Here is a 14,019-nt window from a genome sequence, read left to right as displayed (position 1 = left end):
ACCATCAGCTTCCCCTTGCGATAAGCAATGTCTCCAATCTGTCCGCAGTCCCATTGTCTCACACCGGGACCACTGCGACAGCCTCCGACCCCTCTCCCAAGCCGGTCCCCTACCCTGACTGCCCCCGCATCTTCCCCACTGCAGACAGAGGGATCCTTGTAAAGAGCAAATCTGACTATTTATCTCCCACCCCACTTAAAATCTGTCCATGTCCCCTAATACCTGCAGGGTCCACTACAAACTCCCCAGCCCGGCTTCTGTGCCCTGCAGGCTCAGTTCCCGCCAACCTCTCCAGCATCGGCCCCCTGTCACTCCCACGCCATCCCACTCCCAGCCCCAGGGACCCCAGGTCCTTCATGCGCCATGCGCTCTCTCCCCTCCACTCTTCCCTGCTGACAAGCTCCGCTCCTTTTCTCAAGACTCAAATTAGAGCAATGCCAATCCAAAACACTAAGTGAGCTGGCAAAAAAAAGAGAGAGAAAAGGGAATTCCACTTCTGACACGGATGTGGAGAAGGAGACTCATCTGTGCCTCGCCAAATTGGCACCACATTAAACAGCGTTCGTGTTTTTTGATTTGTCACGTGTTTTGTCTTCTTTGTTTGGGGAGAAAGTTTTTTCTTTTTTTAAATCAACTTAATTGAGGTATAATTGGCATACAATAAAATGCACACATTTTAGGTTTGCGGTTCAATGAGTTTTCACAAATGTACATTATGCGCATAACCACCCCTGCAGCAGAAATGTGGAGGACTGCCATGGACTTCAGAAAGTGCTCTTACAACCTCTGGCAGGCAGACTGCCCTCCTTGCCCTAGGCAACCACCGGTCTGATTTCTGCCATTCTAGATTCATTTTGGCCGTTCTAGAACTTTCTATAAATGGAACCATACGGTCTGTGCTTGGTTAGGCTGGCTTCTTTTGCTCAGCAGAATGTTTTGGAGATTCATTCATGTTGTCTCATATACCAGTAGTTGGTTCATTTTTGTTGCTAAGTAATATTCCTTTTATGAAAATGTTACAATGTATTTTTCCATTTTCCTGATGCCGGACATTTGAACTGTTTCTAGTTTTTGACTATTTCGAATAATATTGTAGTCTTGTCCATGACATATTTTCCTTTCTCTTGAATGGTAGGGTAATTTTAGAAAGCGATTTGTTCACTTTCTGAAACTTAGCATACCAAGGAAACATCACAATATGAAATGCTATAGGCAATTGTATCTCTAGAAAGCTGGAAAAATAAAATAAAATGCGATGGATATAAAGAGAAGCCATCATTAAGTATGCTGGAATCTAGGAAGAGCACGATAGGGGTATGCGCGTATTAAAATTACAACCATAACTACACGGAAACGTGAAAAATGACTCAAAATCTATGAAATGAATAAGGATATAAAACTGTAAGCATAACATAAGAAGACTTTTTGGAAGTATTTCTTCATAGGGCTAAAGATCTGCCCCGGTCCGGTAGAAATGCTGGCGGGCTGTGGAAGCCTCATCTGCAGTGCTGGGCGCTGTCCAGGCCCGGGCACCTCCTGGTGAGAAAAGAGGCCACCTTCCTGTTCCCCTGGCAGGGGCTGGAACACGTGCATAATTTCTTGTTTTAGACATTGAGCGCTAGTTCAGGTAATACTACATTTACTGGAAATAGACGACGCCTCTTCCGTTTGGAAGCATCCCTGCCTCCGAGGCTGGGTTAGCGCCCCTCTCCCCCAGTGGACTTCTGTTCTCCCATGGCTGTTACCACACTCAGCTGGAATAGAATCCATGTTTTGCCATCCCCTCCCCCCACCCTGGAGCCCTCCTCCACTCCATCCCCGACCCCCGCTGCACCTAGCCTGGGAACTATCTAAATTGCCTTCGGCATTTGATTTATGGTTGGCTCTCACCCAAGTCTGGGTGCTCAGTGGGACAGGAATTGTGTAAAAAAACATGAAGGCTTTTAAAATAAAACAAAACAGGGGCGCTTGGGTGGCCCAGTCAGTTAAGTGTCTGCTTCGGGCTCAGGTCATGATCTCAGCGTCCTGGGATCGAGCCCCACATGGGGCTCCCTGCTCAATGGAGAGCCTGCTTCTCCCTCTCCCCCTCCCACCGTTCTCGCTCTCTCTTGCTCTATCTCAAATAAGTAATCTTTAAAACAAAACAAAACAAAAAAAACCTCCAAAACAAAACGAAACAAAAAAACCCCTCAGAGCTTGCTTAGAGGCCCCGCTGTTGAAATCTACACATGTTTAATAATACCACTCCAGCCCACACCCACCTTGGCTTTGAACAGCGAGACCTTGGGGGCCTAGTAACCCTTCAGCTCAGGGTTCTGAATTAGACCCAGGCTTGGAGGCTTTAGCTACAGCAGGCTTTGGGGGAAGGAGGGAAGGATTTGTGCTAGGCATTTCGCAAGCGCTCTCCGGATTGTGTCACAAGGGGGCTCCAGGGCTCCACCCACAGCTCCTTATAAAGGTCACTCTACCCTCCAGCCACCAGTTCCGCCTGACTGCATGGGCCCTCCATCTAGGCATGGCGCTGTCCTGGGTCCTTGCTGCCCTGAGCCTCCTTCCTCTGCTGGACGCCCAGAGCCCAGTGTGTGCCAACCTCACAGCGATGCCCATCACCAACGCCACCCTGGAGCAGGTGCGCCCCTGGGCCCCTGAGCGCCACGGACAGCGGCCTCCTTCCCTGGGCTTCCCTTTCTCCCGCTGGCTTGCAGTCAGTCCCCTTGCCTGATTCTGCCTGATTCTGCCCTTTTCTCTCCTGGGTCCTGGGGTGACATTCTGACCAGCTTCTGGAGGCATTTTTTTCTGCTTCCAAACTCAGAAGCCTCATTGCAAGGTCCCTCGGAGGGGACATTCTGTCCTGGACAAGGAGGGGCCACCCAGTGGCTGGGGGAGGTGCCTGATCCTCAGAGTGAGCTCCTGCATGTCCCTTCCTCGCCTGGGGCCCCAGTCTCCCTGTGTGCAAAAAGGAGGGGAGCATCTACCTGGCTGGCTAGCAGGGGGATTCAGCTCCTGGCCTCTATCATCAGCTCTTGGCTTCTCCCCAGATCTCTGGCAAGTGGTTTTATATCGCCTCGGCCTTCCGCAAACCGGACTTCAACCAGTCGTCTAGAATGATCCATTCGGCCTTCTTTTACTTTGCTGTCAACCATAGAGATGACACAATACTGCTCACGGAGTACCTAACCATGTAAGACCCTCACAGGCTAGCTCAGCCCCAGCCCCAGGCTTCTGCTCCTAGCTTCTAGAAAGCCTTGAGCAAGTCCCTCCTTCCTCCTGGCTTCAGCCTTTTCATCCATGGAATGGGGAGGGCAGACTAGTTGCCGCCAACCCTTACCCCTCAATGATAGTGACCAATGATTGCCCACTTCTTCTCAACGATCTTCCTGTTTTTCTCCCCTCTTCTGTCTGGCTTTAGTGGGGACCGGTGCATCTATAACTCCAGCAGCTATCTGAAGGTCCAGCGGAAGAATGGGACCTTGTCCAAAATCGGTGAGGACCAGCCCTCAGGCAGGAGGACTGGGCTGTGTCATGGGGACATGTGGGTGGGCCAGCCGAAAGGGGCAGTGCTGGCGCAAAGGCACAGAGAACCCAGGACAGACCCTCGTCCTACGTGTCCGAGGTCCCGGGGCCTGTACGCTGCAGTAATGAGTAATACCTGCCCACAGATTTGAGCTCTATGTGCCAGGCACTGTTCGAAGCACTGGAATTAACTCACTTAAGACTCATAAACAACCGTAGGAGGACATGACAGTGATTGGCTGAGGAAACAGAGAAACAGAGATGTCAAGTAGTTTCCCTGAAGTCATACAGCCTGTAATTAGCCCTAGAATCAAGCCCAAGGCTGGCAGCAGTCCTGCCTCTCTCAACTGCTCTTTCTCCTTTGGGATCTGAGGCTGGCTGTCTGTGTCAGGTAGGCAACAAGTCCCCTACTGGCCCCACCATCACCCCGGAGAGGGCACATGGTAGGAGCACGGTGGGATTACACCAACAGCCCTGGGCAGCCCTGAGGCTCCTGTCTGGGCCTCACTTTCCTCATCTGGAAAATGGGGACAAAGGCCCTGACAGCCACAGTCCACGTGAGGCTCCCCCGATTCCACATCTCAGCGCAGGGCCTGGCACGCAGTAGGAGCGAGGTCGCGTGGCCCAGGTGACCTCCTGGCCTTCACCGACCGCTGTGGGGCCGTGGGCACACGATCTCCTTGCCTGAGATCGGGACCACTGTGCTGCGTGGTCTCACCCAAAGTTTTTCTTCTCCAGAGTCTGGCACAGAGGTATTTGCCCATCTCCTGCTCACCAAGGATCCCAAGATCTTCATGCTTGCCTTCTCCCTGAAAGACGAGCAGAACAAGGGTCTGTCCTTCTACGGTAAGTACCCCTCCAACGTCCAGCCCACCCAGGCCTCACCCAGCAGACCACCTGCCCCTGCGGCTGGGCCCCCAGAGCCCCCGCCCTCCCCGGCGTCCCAGCTAGGCCCCCCGGGCCTGCTCACCAAGCCCCCTTGCTCCGTCCTGCAGCTGACAAGCCGGAAGTGACCGAGGAGCAAATGAGAGTTTTCCACGAAGCCATCAGGTGCATAGGCATGCAGAAGTCGGAGATCAGTTACACCGATGCAAAAAAGGTGAAGGCCGGGAGGACTAGGCAGTGGCCACTGTCAGGGCCATCCTGCCCGGGGCAGCCCCAGAGGCCCAGAGAGGGAGAGCTACTGGCCACGGGCTGCACAGCAAGGCAGGACATCCTACTTTTAAGCACCTGCCTCACTGCAGGGACAGCTGAGCTCCCTAGAGGCCCAGGTGATGAGGTCCCGGAGGGAGAAGTCCCTGCCAACCAGGGAGGACTGGAAGGGAGGAGGAACAGTGGGGAGAAAGGGTGGCAGTGAGAACTTGACAGAGAAACACACAAGGGTAGTTACCATGGACACCTGCCAGCCGCCGCCCAGATGTCTGACACCCGTGGATGGGGAATCGCTATTGTGCTTTTTAGCATCACCCAAACTGCCCCAAGTCCAGGACCACCACCCCGACTTTTGCTAAAACTGGGAATTACCTATATAATAATCTCCCCAGTGCTCTCCATTCAACCCCTGTTCAGGGTCGTGTCCTATGCAATAATATCTAAAATCACAGGGCTGATGAGCGGGCTACGCTTTTTTGGATATACATGAAATGCTTTATTTTTATTACTTTATTATTATTAAAATAAAAAGGTCTCCGTTGGCCACTCAAGGTCATGTCCCATGACTACCAGTAGCATAAACCCCCTCCCGGCCCCGGTCCCGGGAGCCGCGGGCAAGGACGGGGCACACAGCACCGATGGCCCCCCATCTAGTAGCTGGGGGACAGCCGACAGGCCATATGGCCACCCCGAACCTCAGTTACATCATCCGCACAATGGCTGTGAGGAATCAGATCGACCTAGGGGCTTGGCAAGTCCTCAGTAAACGCCAGTTGTTGGTAAAGGCTCGAGCCCCCATCTGGAGGTGAAGAAGTTGAGGTCAGAGAGGGAAAACGCCTGGCCCAAGGTCCCTGAGCTGGCGCCACAGTCCGCAGCTCACCCCCCCCGCCCCCCACAAGAGCGCCTCCCATCACCGTGCTCTCCTCTCCCGTCTTCCAGGATCTGTGTGGGCCACTGGAGAAGGAGCACAAGGAAGAAAGGCTGAAGGAAAGGGAGGGAGACACAGCACTGGGTTAGGACCTTGGGGACCTTGGGGCCCATCGTCAGCCCTACGCCCACCCTTTGGACATCAGGTTTTTGTCTCAGGGCCATCAATAAAGCTTCTGCATTTGAAACAGGGGTCAGGTGGTCGTTTGCTCCTTCCGTCGCTCACCCATTCATGCACGTTGAAGCCTGCCCTGAGCTGAGCCCTGGCTGATCACTGGCTAAGCCCCTGCCCCTGGTGGGAAGAGCCCCCGCTGACCCAGCACAGCTGGGACGATGGTAGGCACACAGTGCTGTGGGAGCCCAGCATGGGGGGAGGTTCCTTCTGCAGTGGAAGTCTGGGAAGGCTTCCTGGAAGGGGCATCTGAACCAGTCTAGAAAGATTTGGAGCTGATAACACCGCTGTTCCAGCTGTAAGCCAAGGATCTGAGAGGATGTGTTTGAGAAACACTGAGGCAGAGAGCCCTGGGAGGAGTTCTGGTGAATGGGGCAGGGATGTAGGACTCTGGCGTGTGGTGGCCAAGCATGAGGGCCCTCACCTCACACATCACCGTGGCCCTCTGGGGAGGCGAGCTGGGAGGGGGCCGGCCCGGGGGCAGAAAGGGTCTGGCAGAGGCAGCTGTGAGCATCCTGGCAAGACGGGGGAGCCTGGGCAGGGGCAGGCCGGGGCGAGGCAGAGGGGCTGTGTGTCTCCAGGGAGTGTCCTCGGGGTGCCCATCTGACGCCCACAAGGATAAACCGAGGGGTGAGTTTGGCCCCTAGAAACCAGCCACCTTGCAAATATGCTTGGAGCCCTGGAGATGGGGCCATGTCGGAGGCAAGCCCACGTAGAGGCACGAAGACAACTGAGCCCCCGAACCCAGGAGCTCAGCAAGAAAGGCCGGCTTCCTTCCACGCCCGCCGGCTCTGTGAGTTACCGGCACGGGAGGGAAGCAGCACCACTCAGGTGCCAGAAGAGTTGGGGCCACGTTGTCCAGGCAATTCGGTGCATGAGCGGCCTACGCCATCCAGAGTGACAGGGCCGTAACCCTGTCTCACACGCCACCACCCTCCCAAGAGCCGGGCGGCACGGAGCCCAGACTGCAGCATCCTTGGCTCACAGCGGGAGCCACGCGGCGCCCAGGCCACTGAGGCTGGGGACACGGCGCTGGCCCCCCCCCCCGCGCCCTTGGCTCCCCCTTCCCGCCCTCATCCTGCCACCCAGGGCAGGGTGGACCCGGATGCTCAGAGCCTACAAGAAATCTCTGCCATTTCCAACTCCACTGAGAAGGACCCACGGGAAAATGAAATCGCCATGGGGCCTGGTGGGCAGGGAGCAGCAAGTGTGAGGCGCGGGGAGGGGGCTGGAGAGAAAGCCCAGGGCAGGCCAGAGGGCGGCAGGGAGAAAGGCTCACGAAGGACAGCACAGTAACGAAGAAAACAGACTTCGGAGTCAGACGTCGTGAGGCGGTGCGGACAGCCGTCTGGAACCTCCGTCTCTCGTCCACGAAGGGGGGACGTGGAGGGGGCCTGGAGGGCTGGCGTGCACCCTGTGCAGCCTGCCGTGCTGAGTACCAAGCTCAAGGATTGGCGTCTAGTGGGTGCTCAGTAAAGTGTGGCTGCTGTTGCTGTTCGCTACTAAACCGAGCACCGGAAAGAGAGTCCAGGCTCGTGCTTTGGCGGACAGCGATCTGCTGTGTGTCTCCTAACGGCTCTGAACTCGGTAAGGAGGGGCTTGTCGTAAGGTCTAGGGTCCTGAGACAGGCCTGGGGGAAGGTTGGAGAAACAGAAGCCACCACAGGAAGGCAGGCAGGCAGAGTCTGGAAACGGGCACGGCCCCCGCGGGCAGGGTTCGGCTCCTCATTGACTCTTCCACCCCACAAATTTGAGTTAAGAAACCGTAAGTCCATGACACACACCACAGATGTGGGCAGCTTTGGGGAATGTTTTCTTTTTTTTTTTTTCTTTTCTTCTTTTTTTTTAAAAAGGATCAATATTCATTCTTCTTCATTTGCCCTCATAACGAAAATAGATTTTTAAACACGCCAAATATACAAATATTACTGATGCATACACATTCCAGAAAAGCTGAGGTACTCGCTGTTACGAGGTGGGGAACAGGAGATGGGCTGGCCCCCCTGGCTGCGGAGTGGGGCCTGGCAGGTAGCTGGCCACTAGGCAAATTCCACAGGGATCCCAGGACAGAGTTGGGGGCGCTGGGATGTGGTACAGAGAGGGACCACGGTGGACAGCTTCCTAGACCCTCCCCGGGGGGGTCTCCCTTCCCAGCAGGCCCATGGGAAAGGCCTCTCCAGCCACGGAGAAGCTGAGTGCACGTCATCCTGGGGCCCCGGCCTCTTGACATTTCAGTGGCCCCGAAGTGCCCTTCCGACCAGCAGTCACTAGGAGGAAAGTGCCCGGTCATGTCCTTCCCAGAGATGCCGCCTCTGCAGGGGCCGGTCACGGGTGAGGAGACACGTTTGCACCAGAGACCCCGGCCCTAGCCCTTCTTATTTGGCCTTGTAGGTTGGCTCTACGACCAGGAAAACTCTGTTTAAAAAAACAAAAATCTGTCCATCTGTATAGGAAATACATATTAGCCAGAGGTGGACAGTGCAGGACCAGGAGACCCCCCAGAGACTGCATCTGGGCAGAAGATGGCCTCGGTCCCAGCACTTCCTGAGAGGCTGGGCCCCCGGGAAGTTCCTTCTCTTGATGACCAGGCCAACAGCCCTTGCGCTTTGAAGACACTGAGCAGGTGGGCCCTGTGCTAGAAGGAGACCTCTCAGGAGGGGCCTACGGGGCCTTCAGGAGTGGCTCCAGCCGACTCCTGGCCCGGGGGACAGCAGCAGGCTGCCTGCCCACCTGCCCCCACCAGCTGGCTCTGAGTCTCCAGTGAAGTCAGAAGAGGCAGGAGCCCCGCAGGCTCCGGGCCTGGCGCAGGTCGGCAGACAGGGAGCGGCTCATGTGCTTGGTGGTAGAGCGGATGCTCTCGGCAGCCTGCACGGCTTGGGTCAGGGCCTTGTTGAGCTCCTCCAGGTCCTCCAGGTCCAGCTGGATGGAGTGCCGGTGGCCCCCGGCCGGTCGGGAGGGGGCCGTGGGGGGCCACTCGGCGGGGGCCGGGTGGGCCAAGGAAGCAGAGGTAGGTCCTGGAGGCACGTAATACCTGAGGAGAGAGGGAGCTGCGTTCATGGACTGCAGAGAGCCCTGAGCAGAGCACCAGGTCTGGAATGCACTCCGTTCTAAGCCCCAGCTGGGCCCCTGGCCCCTACTCTCAGAGGCTTAGTGTCCCCACCTCTCAAATGCGACTAATAAACAGCTACTTCAAGGGATGCGGTGGAAGGGTGAAGGATGAGAAACGGGAGTGCCTGGCCCAGAGCAGGTGCTCAGAAATGGTTAGTTCAGTCTCCCCGTGCACTCAGGAAGTATTTTTCTGTCCTGTACTATGTGCCAGCCCCTGTGCCTGGTCCTGGGGTTACACTGCTGACCCGCTGTCTTCTTGCGGCTTCTAACCTGAGAGCCAGATCGCAGGGACCACCCCAGGCTCTATAGCAAACCCCCTTCACCGGAGAGGCAATACAGGGTCCATTGGCCAAGTATGGCCCAGTGGAGACACGGGATAGTAATTAGGATTCTGTAAGACTGGGAGGGTCTGGTTTCACTCATCCGGGGCGGCAGTGGGACGGTGTCCTTCCCGGCCTGGCCCTACAGGAAGGTGGGGCGTCATTTAAAGTGCTGGGGAGCATGGCATAGGAGCCATGAGCTGAAGCAGGGATTTCTCCAAGGAGGGACTACAGCATCACCAAGTGGCAAGGGACAGGAAGAGGGTGCGGCCCCTGTGTCCTGGGAGAAAGTGAGTGGAGGAGAGAGGGGGACAAAGGGTTTGGCCTAAATGAAGCTGGGATAAGGTTAGGAGGACTCAGCCGGAGCCTGTCACTGGCGTCTTGCTTGGCAAACTCTAACTCTGATCTTATTCCCGACCCTCCCTTTCTTCTGAGCCACATTAGTGAACAGGGGGGGGGGGGGGGGGCGGGGGGAGCTTTGCTAGGAGGCTTTGCTAGGAGCAGAACACACGGCTCGCCAAAGAAGATCCACAAATGGACCACAAGCACATGAAAAGACGTTCAACGTCATCGGCCATCAGGGAACCGCAGATCAAAGCCACATGACATGCTGTGCCATGCACTTGGCCACCACTGGAGGACTGAAGTCCAAAGACAGATGTTAGTGAGGAGCTGGAGAATCAGAAGGCTCCTACACCGCTGGTGGGAAGGTACAATGGTGCAAGCACTTTGGGAAACAGTCCAGCAGCTCCTCAAACAGTTAAACGCAGTGCCTAGCCCAGAGCCGTCAACCGCATCCTGGGTCCCGGGTGCCAGGCTCCGAGCTAAGTGTTTTCCCTGCCAGCACTTAGCTTATTTGGTGGGTACCGTTACACCTATTTTAGGGGTGAGCAAGAGAAGCTCAGAGAGGCTAAGTGATGGAGGAGGCCTGCCCCCAAATCCTAGCCATTCCGCGGGGCCGGCCGAAGGACCCCGGCCAAGGGACTTCACCCTTCAAGGACTGTCCCCCCACCTAAAAGAGCCACACTTAGCCAACTCCCAGGATAGATCCAATTGGAACATTCAGTGAGTGAAAAAGCTGTGTACGCTGCCTGCCCACTCGGAGGGCGTCTGTAACTGTCAGCTCAGACTCAGAGATCTGCAAGGGGCCGCACCGTGCTCACTCCCAGAGCTAATTAATTAGCACCCAATAGATGCCAATACACACCATCTGAACCCAATGAATAGGCTTCTTGAGTCCAATTCCCTCCTTCGCGGACTATCTGGTCTAACTACTGCGTTGCCACACCACCCTGCCTTCTAATAATTGGATGACCAGCTTGGCCGCAAAGTGATTCAGAATTCCCCCTAAGGCAGAAGCTTCAACACCCTCCTCTCCACCAAAACCAAACCAACCCAGAAAACCCTTCTAGCTACAAAGCCTTTGGGGGCAGGGGCTATAAGGCAGATGGCCAGCAGGTGGCAGCACAGGCCCATAAGCTTTCTCAAGGGCGCCCTGGCCTGCCATTGAGCATGCTCAGTCCCGCTGATGGCTGCTGGAGAAAGTCGAGGGCATCATCAGCCCAAACTCCAGGAGCATTGCAAGTACTATGGTTCCTGGACAGCTTCTAGGTATTGTGGGCTTTCCATGCATTAGTTCATTTAATCCTTACCACAACCCATTTCGCAGAGTAGAAAAATGAGGCACAGACTGGGAACAAAGTGGGCCCCCTGCCCAAGGTTATATGGCTTCCACCGGCCAGGTCTGCCGGGCACTACAGCTCAGGGCCTACCCCCTTCCCTATGGCCTGGCCAGGGCCGGGGACAGCAACCTGGTTAGGTCAGTCCACAGATCTGAGCCTGGAAGGATATGGAACAGGCTCAGAAGCATAAAGACCCAAGCCTACCTTGGGCACTCAGAGCCTCTTCCCGGGCCACCAAATTCCAGGCCAAACCTCTCCTGCCCAGTGAGTGTGAGCAGAGGCAGGTGTCCCCAGCCCCTCTGCTGGGGCCTGAGCACGCAGTACGGCCTCTCGGAGCTGATGGAGCAGAATGTTCCCAGAGTCAGCTGAAGGCAGCAAGACACCACACTGCAGGCCAGAGTCCTTACGGGGCACAGGGACTGGATGGCACCTGGGGCCTCTGATCCCACCGAGCGCCAGCCCCACAGTGACTCTGGCCTCTGCTGCTGCAGACGCAGGCTTCTGACGCAGAAAACTCCCGACAGACTCATTTTCCACTGAGGGAAACTGAGGCATAGAACTAGCTGGTGATAGTCAGGACAAGATGACAGATCTAATTTCAGGGTCCAGGGTTTTTTTCCCCCTGCACCATCCTGTTGAAGCCACCTTTACTCACTTACCTTCTTCCTAAGGACAGCGCCGCCCCGTAGCACTCTGTGGGCTGTGAGGACAAGGCCGCCCGACCATGTGCTGGCACTGCCCTACGCATTCCGCACACATCTCCCGTGCGTCTGGCCACGTGCCTCATTTAATCCTTGCAGAACCAGCCCTGCTCGAGACTATTGCCCCATTTACCAGATGGGGAAACTGGGGCTCAGAGAGGCAGTAGCTTTACTGAGGCCACGGCAGCAGGAAGGGCAGACGGGATTCCAGGGCAGCTCGGGGTCCACACCCTGAACCACTTCTGCCTCAACGGCTCAAGTCTTTTCTCTTTTCTCTCTTGCAGGTGTTCTATCCAAATTCCCGGAAAAAGGAAGTGCTCCTCCTGCTATAGTCCTGACCGGGTCTCCTCTGAGCTCAAGGCCCTCAGACACAAGGAAAATCTGAGAGTCCATCACAGCCAAGAGGGGCCAAAGGACCCATGACAACAGAGTGGCATCTTGTGGCCTCCTAAACAGGATCCCAGAACAGAAGAAGTTCCGGTAAAAACTGAAGAAACCTGAATAAACTGTGAGCTTTAGTTAATAATAATGTATTAGTATTGGCTCACTGTCGAATGGGCCATATTAATGTAAGATGTTAAGAATGAGGGGAAACTGTGTGTGTGTGTGTGTGTGTGTGTGTGTGTGTCTGTGTGTGTAGGGGAACTCCCTGTACTATCTGCTCCATTTCTCGGTACATCTAAAACTGTTCTAAAAAATAAAGCCTATTACAATACAGTGAGTGTGCAATTAGTTGCTTGCCGGGAAGACCCACAAGGAACTGGGAAGCTTCCCATGCGCTCTCCCTGTGAGCTCCTAGAGCACAAGGCCCTCTGTGAGCTCCTTCACGGCGGGGCCCCCGGAGCCAGGCCTCTCCCTGGTAGGCAGGGAGGATTCGGGGTTTGTTGAGTGACTGCGCGAGTGTTCAGCCTGTTCTGCACATCATGCACGTGGGGGGAACAGAGGGGTACGAGGTGCCCGGGTTCTCAGCGGCCCAACACGGGTCTGACTGGGAATTCTGAAGCGACAGGCAGGGAAGGAGGGAAAGGAAGGTTCTTACACAGTGGCTGATGGATGAGGCATGATGGGAACCGAGGAGATGTAGGTGAGGGCGGCGGGGGCCGGTGCTGGGGGCGCCGCCGCCAGATACCACAGTCCAGGGGGCGGCCGGGCTGGCGACCCCACACGCTTGCTCCGCTGTGTGGGGCTGGGGGCCGTGCGTGCGTTTCTCCTGCTGGCGGCCCTGTCTGGCCCTGGGAGGGAGGGACACCAGAGATGACAGTCTGATCACTTGGGAAAATCTAGCCCAGTACAGGGGTCCCCCCCGGCCCCTGCCCTGTGACAGCTGGATGCTGGGCTGGCCACGCTGGTAGTGCCTGGCTTTGGGAAACAAATCCTCTGCCCGGCTCGCTGCATCCCAGCCTGGGAGAGCCGCCACCACAGCGAAACAGCCCCCGGGGCCCCGAGCCCTCATAAAGGAGAGCTGGGGGTCTGTCTGGGAGAAGAGAGTGAGTGTCTGTCCCTACCCGAGGTGGCTGAGTCCGGGCCATCCATCGCTGGGGGGGGCCCAACTTGACCGCACAGGGCGCATCTCAGGGGATCAGTGGGGGACGGTCCTGGTGGGTCCCTGGTGACAGCACCACCTAGCAGAGGAGGAAGAGATGTCAGGAGAGGATTATGTCTGGATCACTGGGCCTGGAGCCCCAAGCAGACCTCCATCAGCACCGAGCCGCCCTCAGGGGCCACTGTGGAGGTGACAAGCTGCCTCTGCTGGGGACCCTGGCAGCGAGGACCAGGATATAATGAACCAGGCCTTCTGCTGAGGGTCTTCATGCATTCTTTTTATCAAATCCAACAAGCCACTGGGCTAGCTACTACATCATTCCCCCGTTTTACAGACTGGAGAACTGAGGCTCCAAGAGCTTGAATGATTTGCCAGAACGTCCGAGTAGGAAATTGGCAGTGCTCTGTCTGAGCCCAAGCCCGGGCTGTCCCGAATGCGGCCCCTGAACCTATAGTCCTTCCTCCACACTGAGCCAGGCCCATTGTCCAGGTGGGAGGGGCCCACAGTGGCCGCTCAGGCACCAGGGGGTCAGTGGAGGCCTAAGGGAGCAGGAGGAGGGTGGGCCACCTTGTTCTCTTCCCTCGCAAATCTTCAACACCTCACCTGGGTGGCATTCCAGGGTTGCCCCGCTTCTCCTGCAAGCCTCGGCTCAGCTGGAGGCCTCCCACCCGCCGGACTGAGTTCCCGGCTCCCAGCCCCACCTGTGCTCTCCGAGCCCAGCTCAGACCACTGTTTTGTCATTGTGTGCTTAGGCCACGGCCCAGTATGGGAAGGTGCTCAATGAGTGAGTGAGTGAGTGCATGAATGAATGAATGAATGAATGCATCAATGAACGAACGAATGAAGAGGGAGGCCTGCTGGGACTGGGGCAAAGGCAAAGCAACACGATGGTGAAGAGCCAG

General features: G+C 56.3%; 2 protein-coding genes and 1 long non-coding RNA gene across 11 annotated transcripts in view; 1 reads left to right on the top strand and 2 right to left on the bottom strand.

Moving 5' to 3' along the window:
* Nucleotides 1-1,360: 1,360 nt before the first annotated feature.
* On the bottom strand, nucleotides 1,361-2,488 carry LOC112836771 (uncharacterized). Its single transcript, XR_012382215.1, has 2 exons — nucleotides 2,262-2,488; nucleotides 1,361-1,578 (listed from the first exon to the last, which is right to left on the bottom strand). It is a non-coding gene; the product is annotated as an uncharacterized lncRNA (long non-coding RNA).
* A 5-nt stretch (nucleotides 2,489-2,493) lies between these two features.
* On the top strand, nucleotides 2,494-5,784 carry ORM1 (orosomucoid 1). The gene is made up of 6 exons (XM_025888712.2): nucleotides 2,494-2,629; nucleotides 3,039-3,181; nucleotides 3,410-3,483; nucleotides 4,252-4,359; nucleotides 4,509-4,612; nucleotides 5,605-5,784. Exons 1-6 carry the CDS (start codon nucleotides 2,516-2,518, stop codon nucleotides 5,680-5,682), a joined length of 621 nt encoding a protein of 206 aa, XP_025744497.1. The 5' UTR covers nucleotides 2,494-2,515; the 3' UTR covers nucleotides 5,683-5,784.
* A 2,397-nt stretch (nucleotides 5,785-8,181) lies between these two features.
* The window catches only part of AKNA (AT-hook transcription factor), a 52,796-nt gene continuing 46,958 nt past the window's right edge, over nucleotides 8,182-14,019 (bottom strand). For 7 of the 9 annotated variants that reach the window (XM_025888701.2, XM_025888700.2, XM_025888704.2 and 4 more), the window contains 3 exons: nucleotides 13,080-13,196; nucleotides 12,614-12,806; nucleotides 8,182-8,794 (listed from right to left, as the gene is read on the bottom strand). In XM_025888701.2, coding sequence (XP_025744486.2) covers nucleotides 8,530-8,794; nucleotides 12,614-12,806; nucleotides 13,080-13,196 — 575 coding nt within the window. In that variant the 3' untranslated portion in view covers nucleotides 8,182-8,529. Of the gene's footprint in view, nucleotides 8,795-12,613; nucleotides 12,807-13,079; nucleotides 13,197-14,019 lie in introns of those variants that run through there. The other 2 variants (XR_012382213.1, XR_003211556.2) reach the window with 1 other exon arrangement.

The sequence above is a fragment of the Callorhinus ursinus genome, unplaced genomic scaffold, assembly GCF_003265705.2.
Source record: "Callorhinus ursinus isolate GAN/ISIS: 27379988/994484 unplaced genomic scaffold, GSC_fseal_2.0 scaffold24, whole genome shotgun sequence".
Classification (NCBI taxonomy): Eukaryota; Metazoa; Chordata; class Mammalia; order Carnivora; family Otariidae; genus Callorhinus; species Callorhinus ursinus.
The sequence above is the reverse complement of the archived record's forward strand: the minus strand, read 5'-3'. Positions and strand labels throughout refer to the sequence as shown.

What these genes read in the sequence shown, in the direction of transcription:
- ORM1 (XM_025888712.2), top strand. Translation starts at nt 2,516, where the DNA reads ATGGCGCTGTCCTGGGTCCTTGCTGCCCTGAGCCTCCTTCCTCTGCTG. An exon ending in CTCACGGAGTACCTAACCAT is followed by an intron (nt 3,182 to 3,409) that starts GTAAGACCCTCA and finishes GTCTGGCTTTAG; the next exon opens with TGGGGACCGGTGCATCTATA. An exon ending in TGGGACCTTGTCCAAAATCG is followed by an intron (nt 3,484 to 4,251) that starts GTGAGGACCAGC and finishes TTTCTTCTCCAG; the next exon opens with AGTCTGGCACAGAGGTATTT.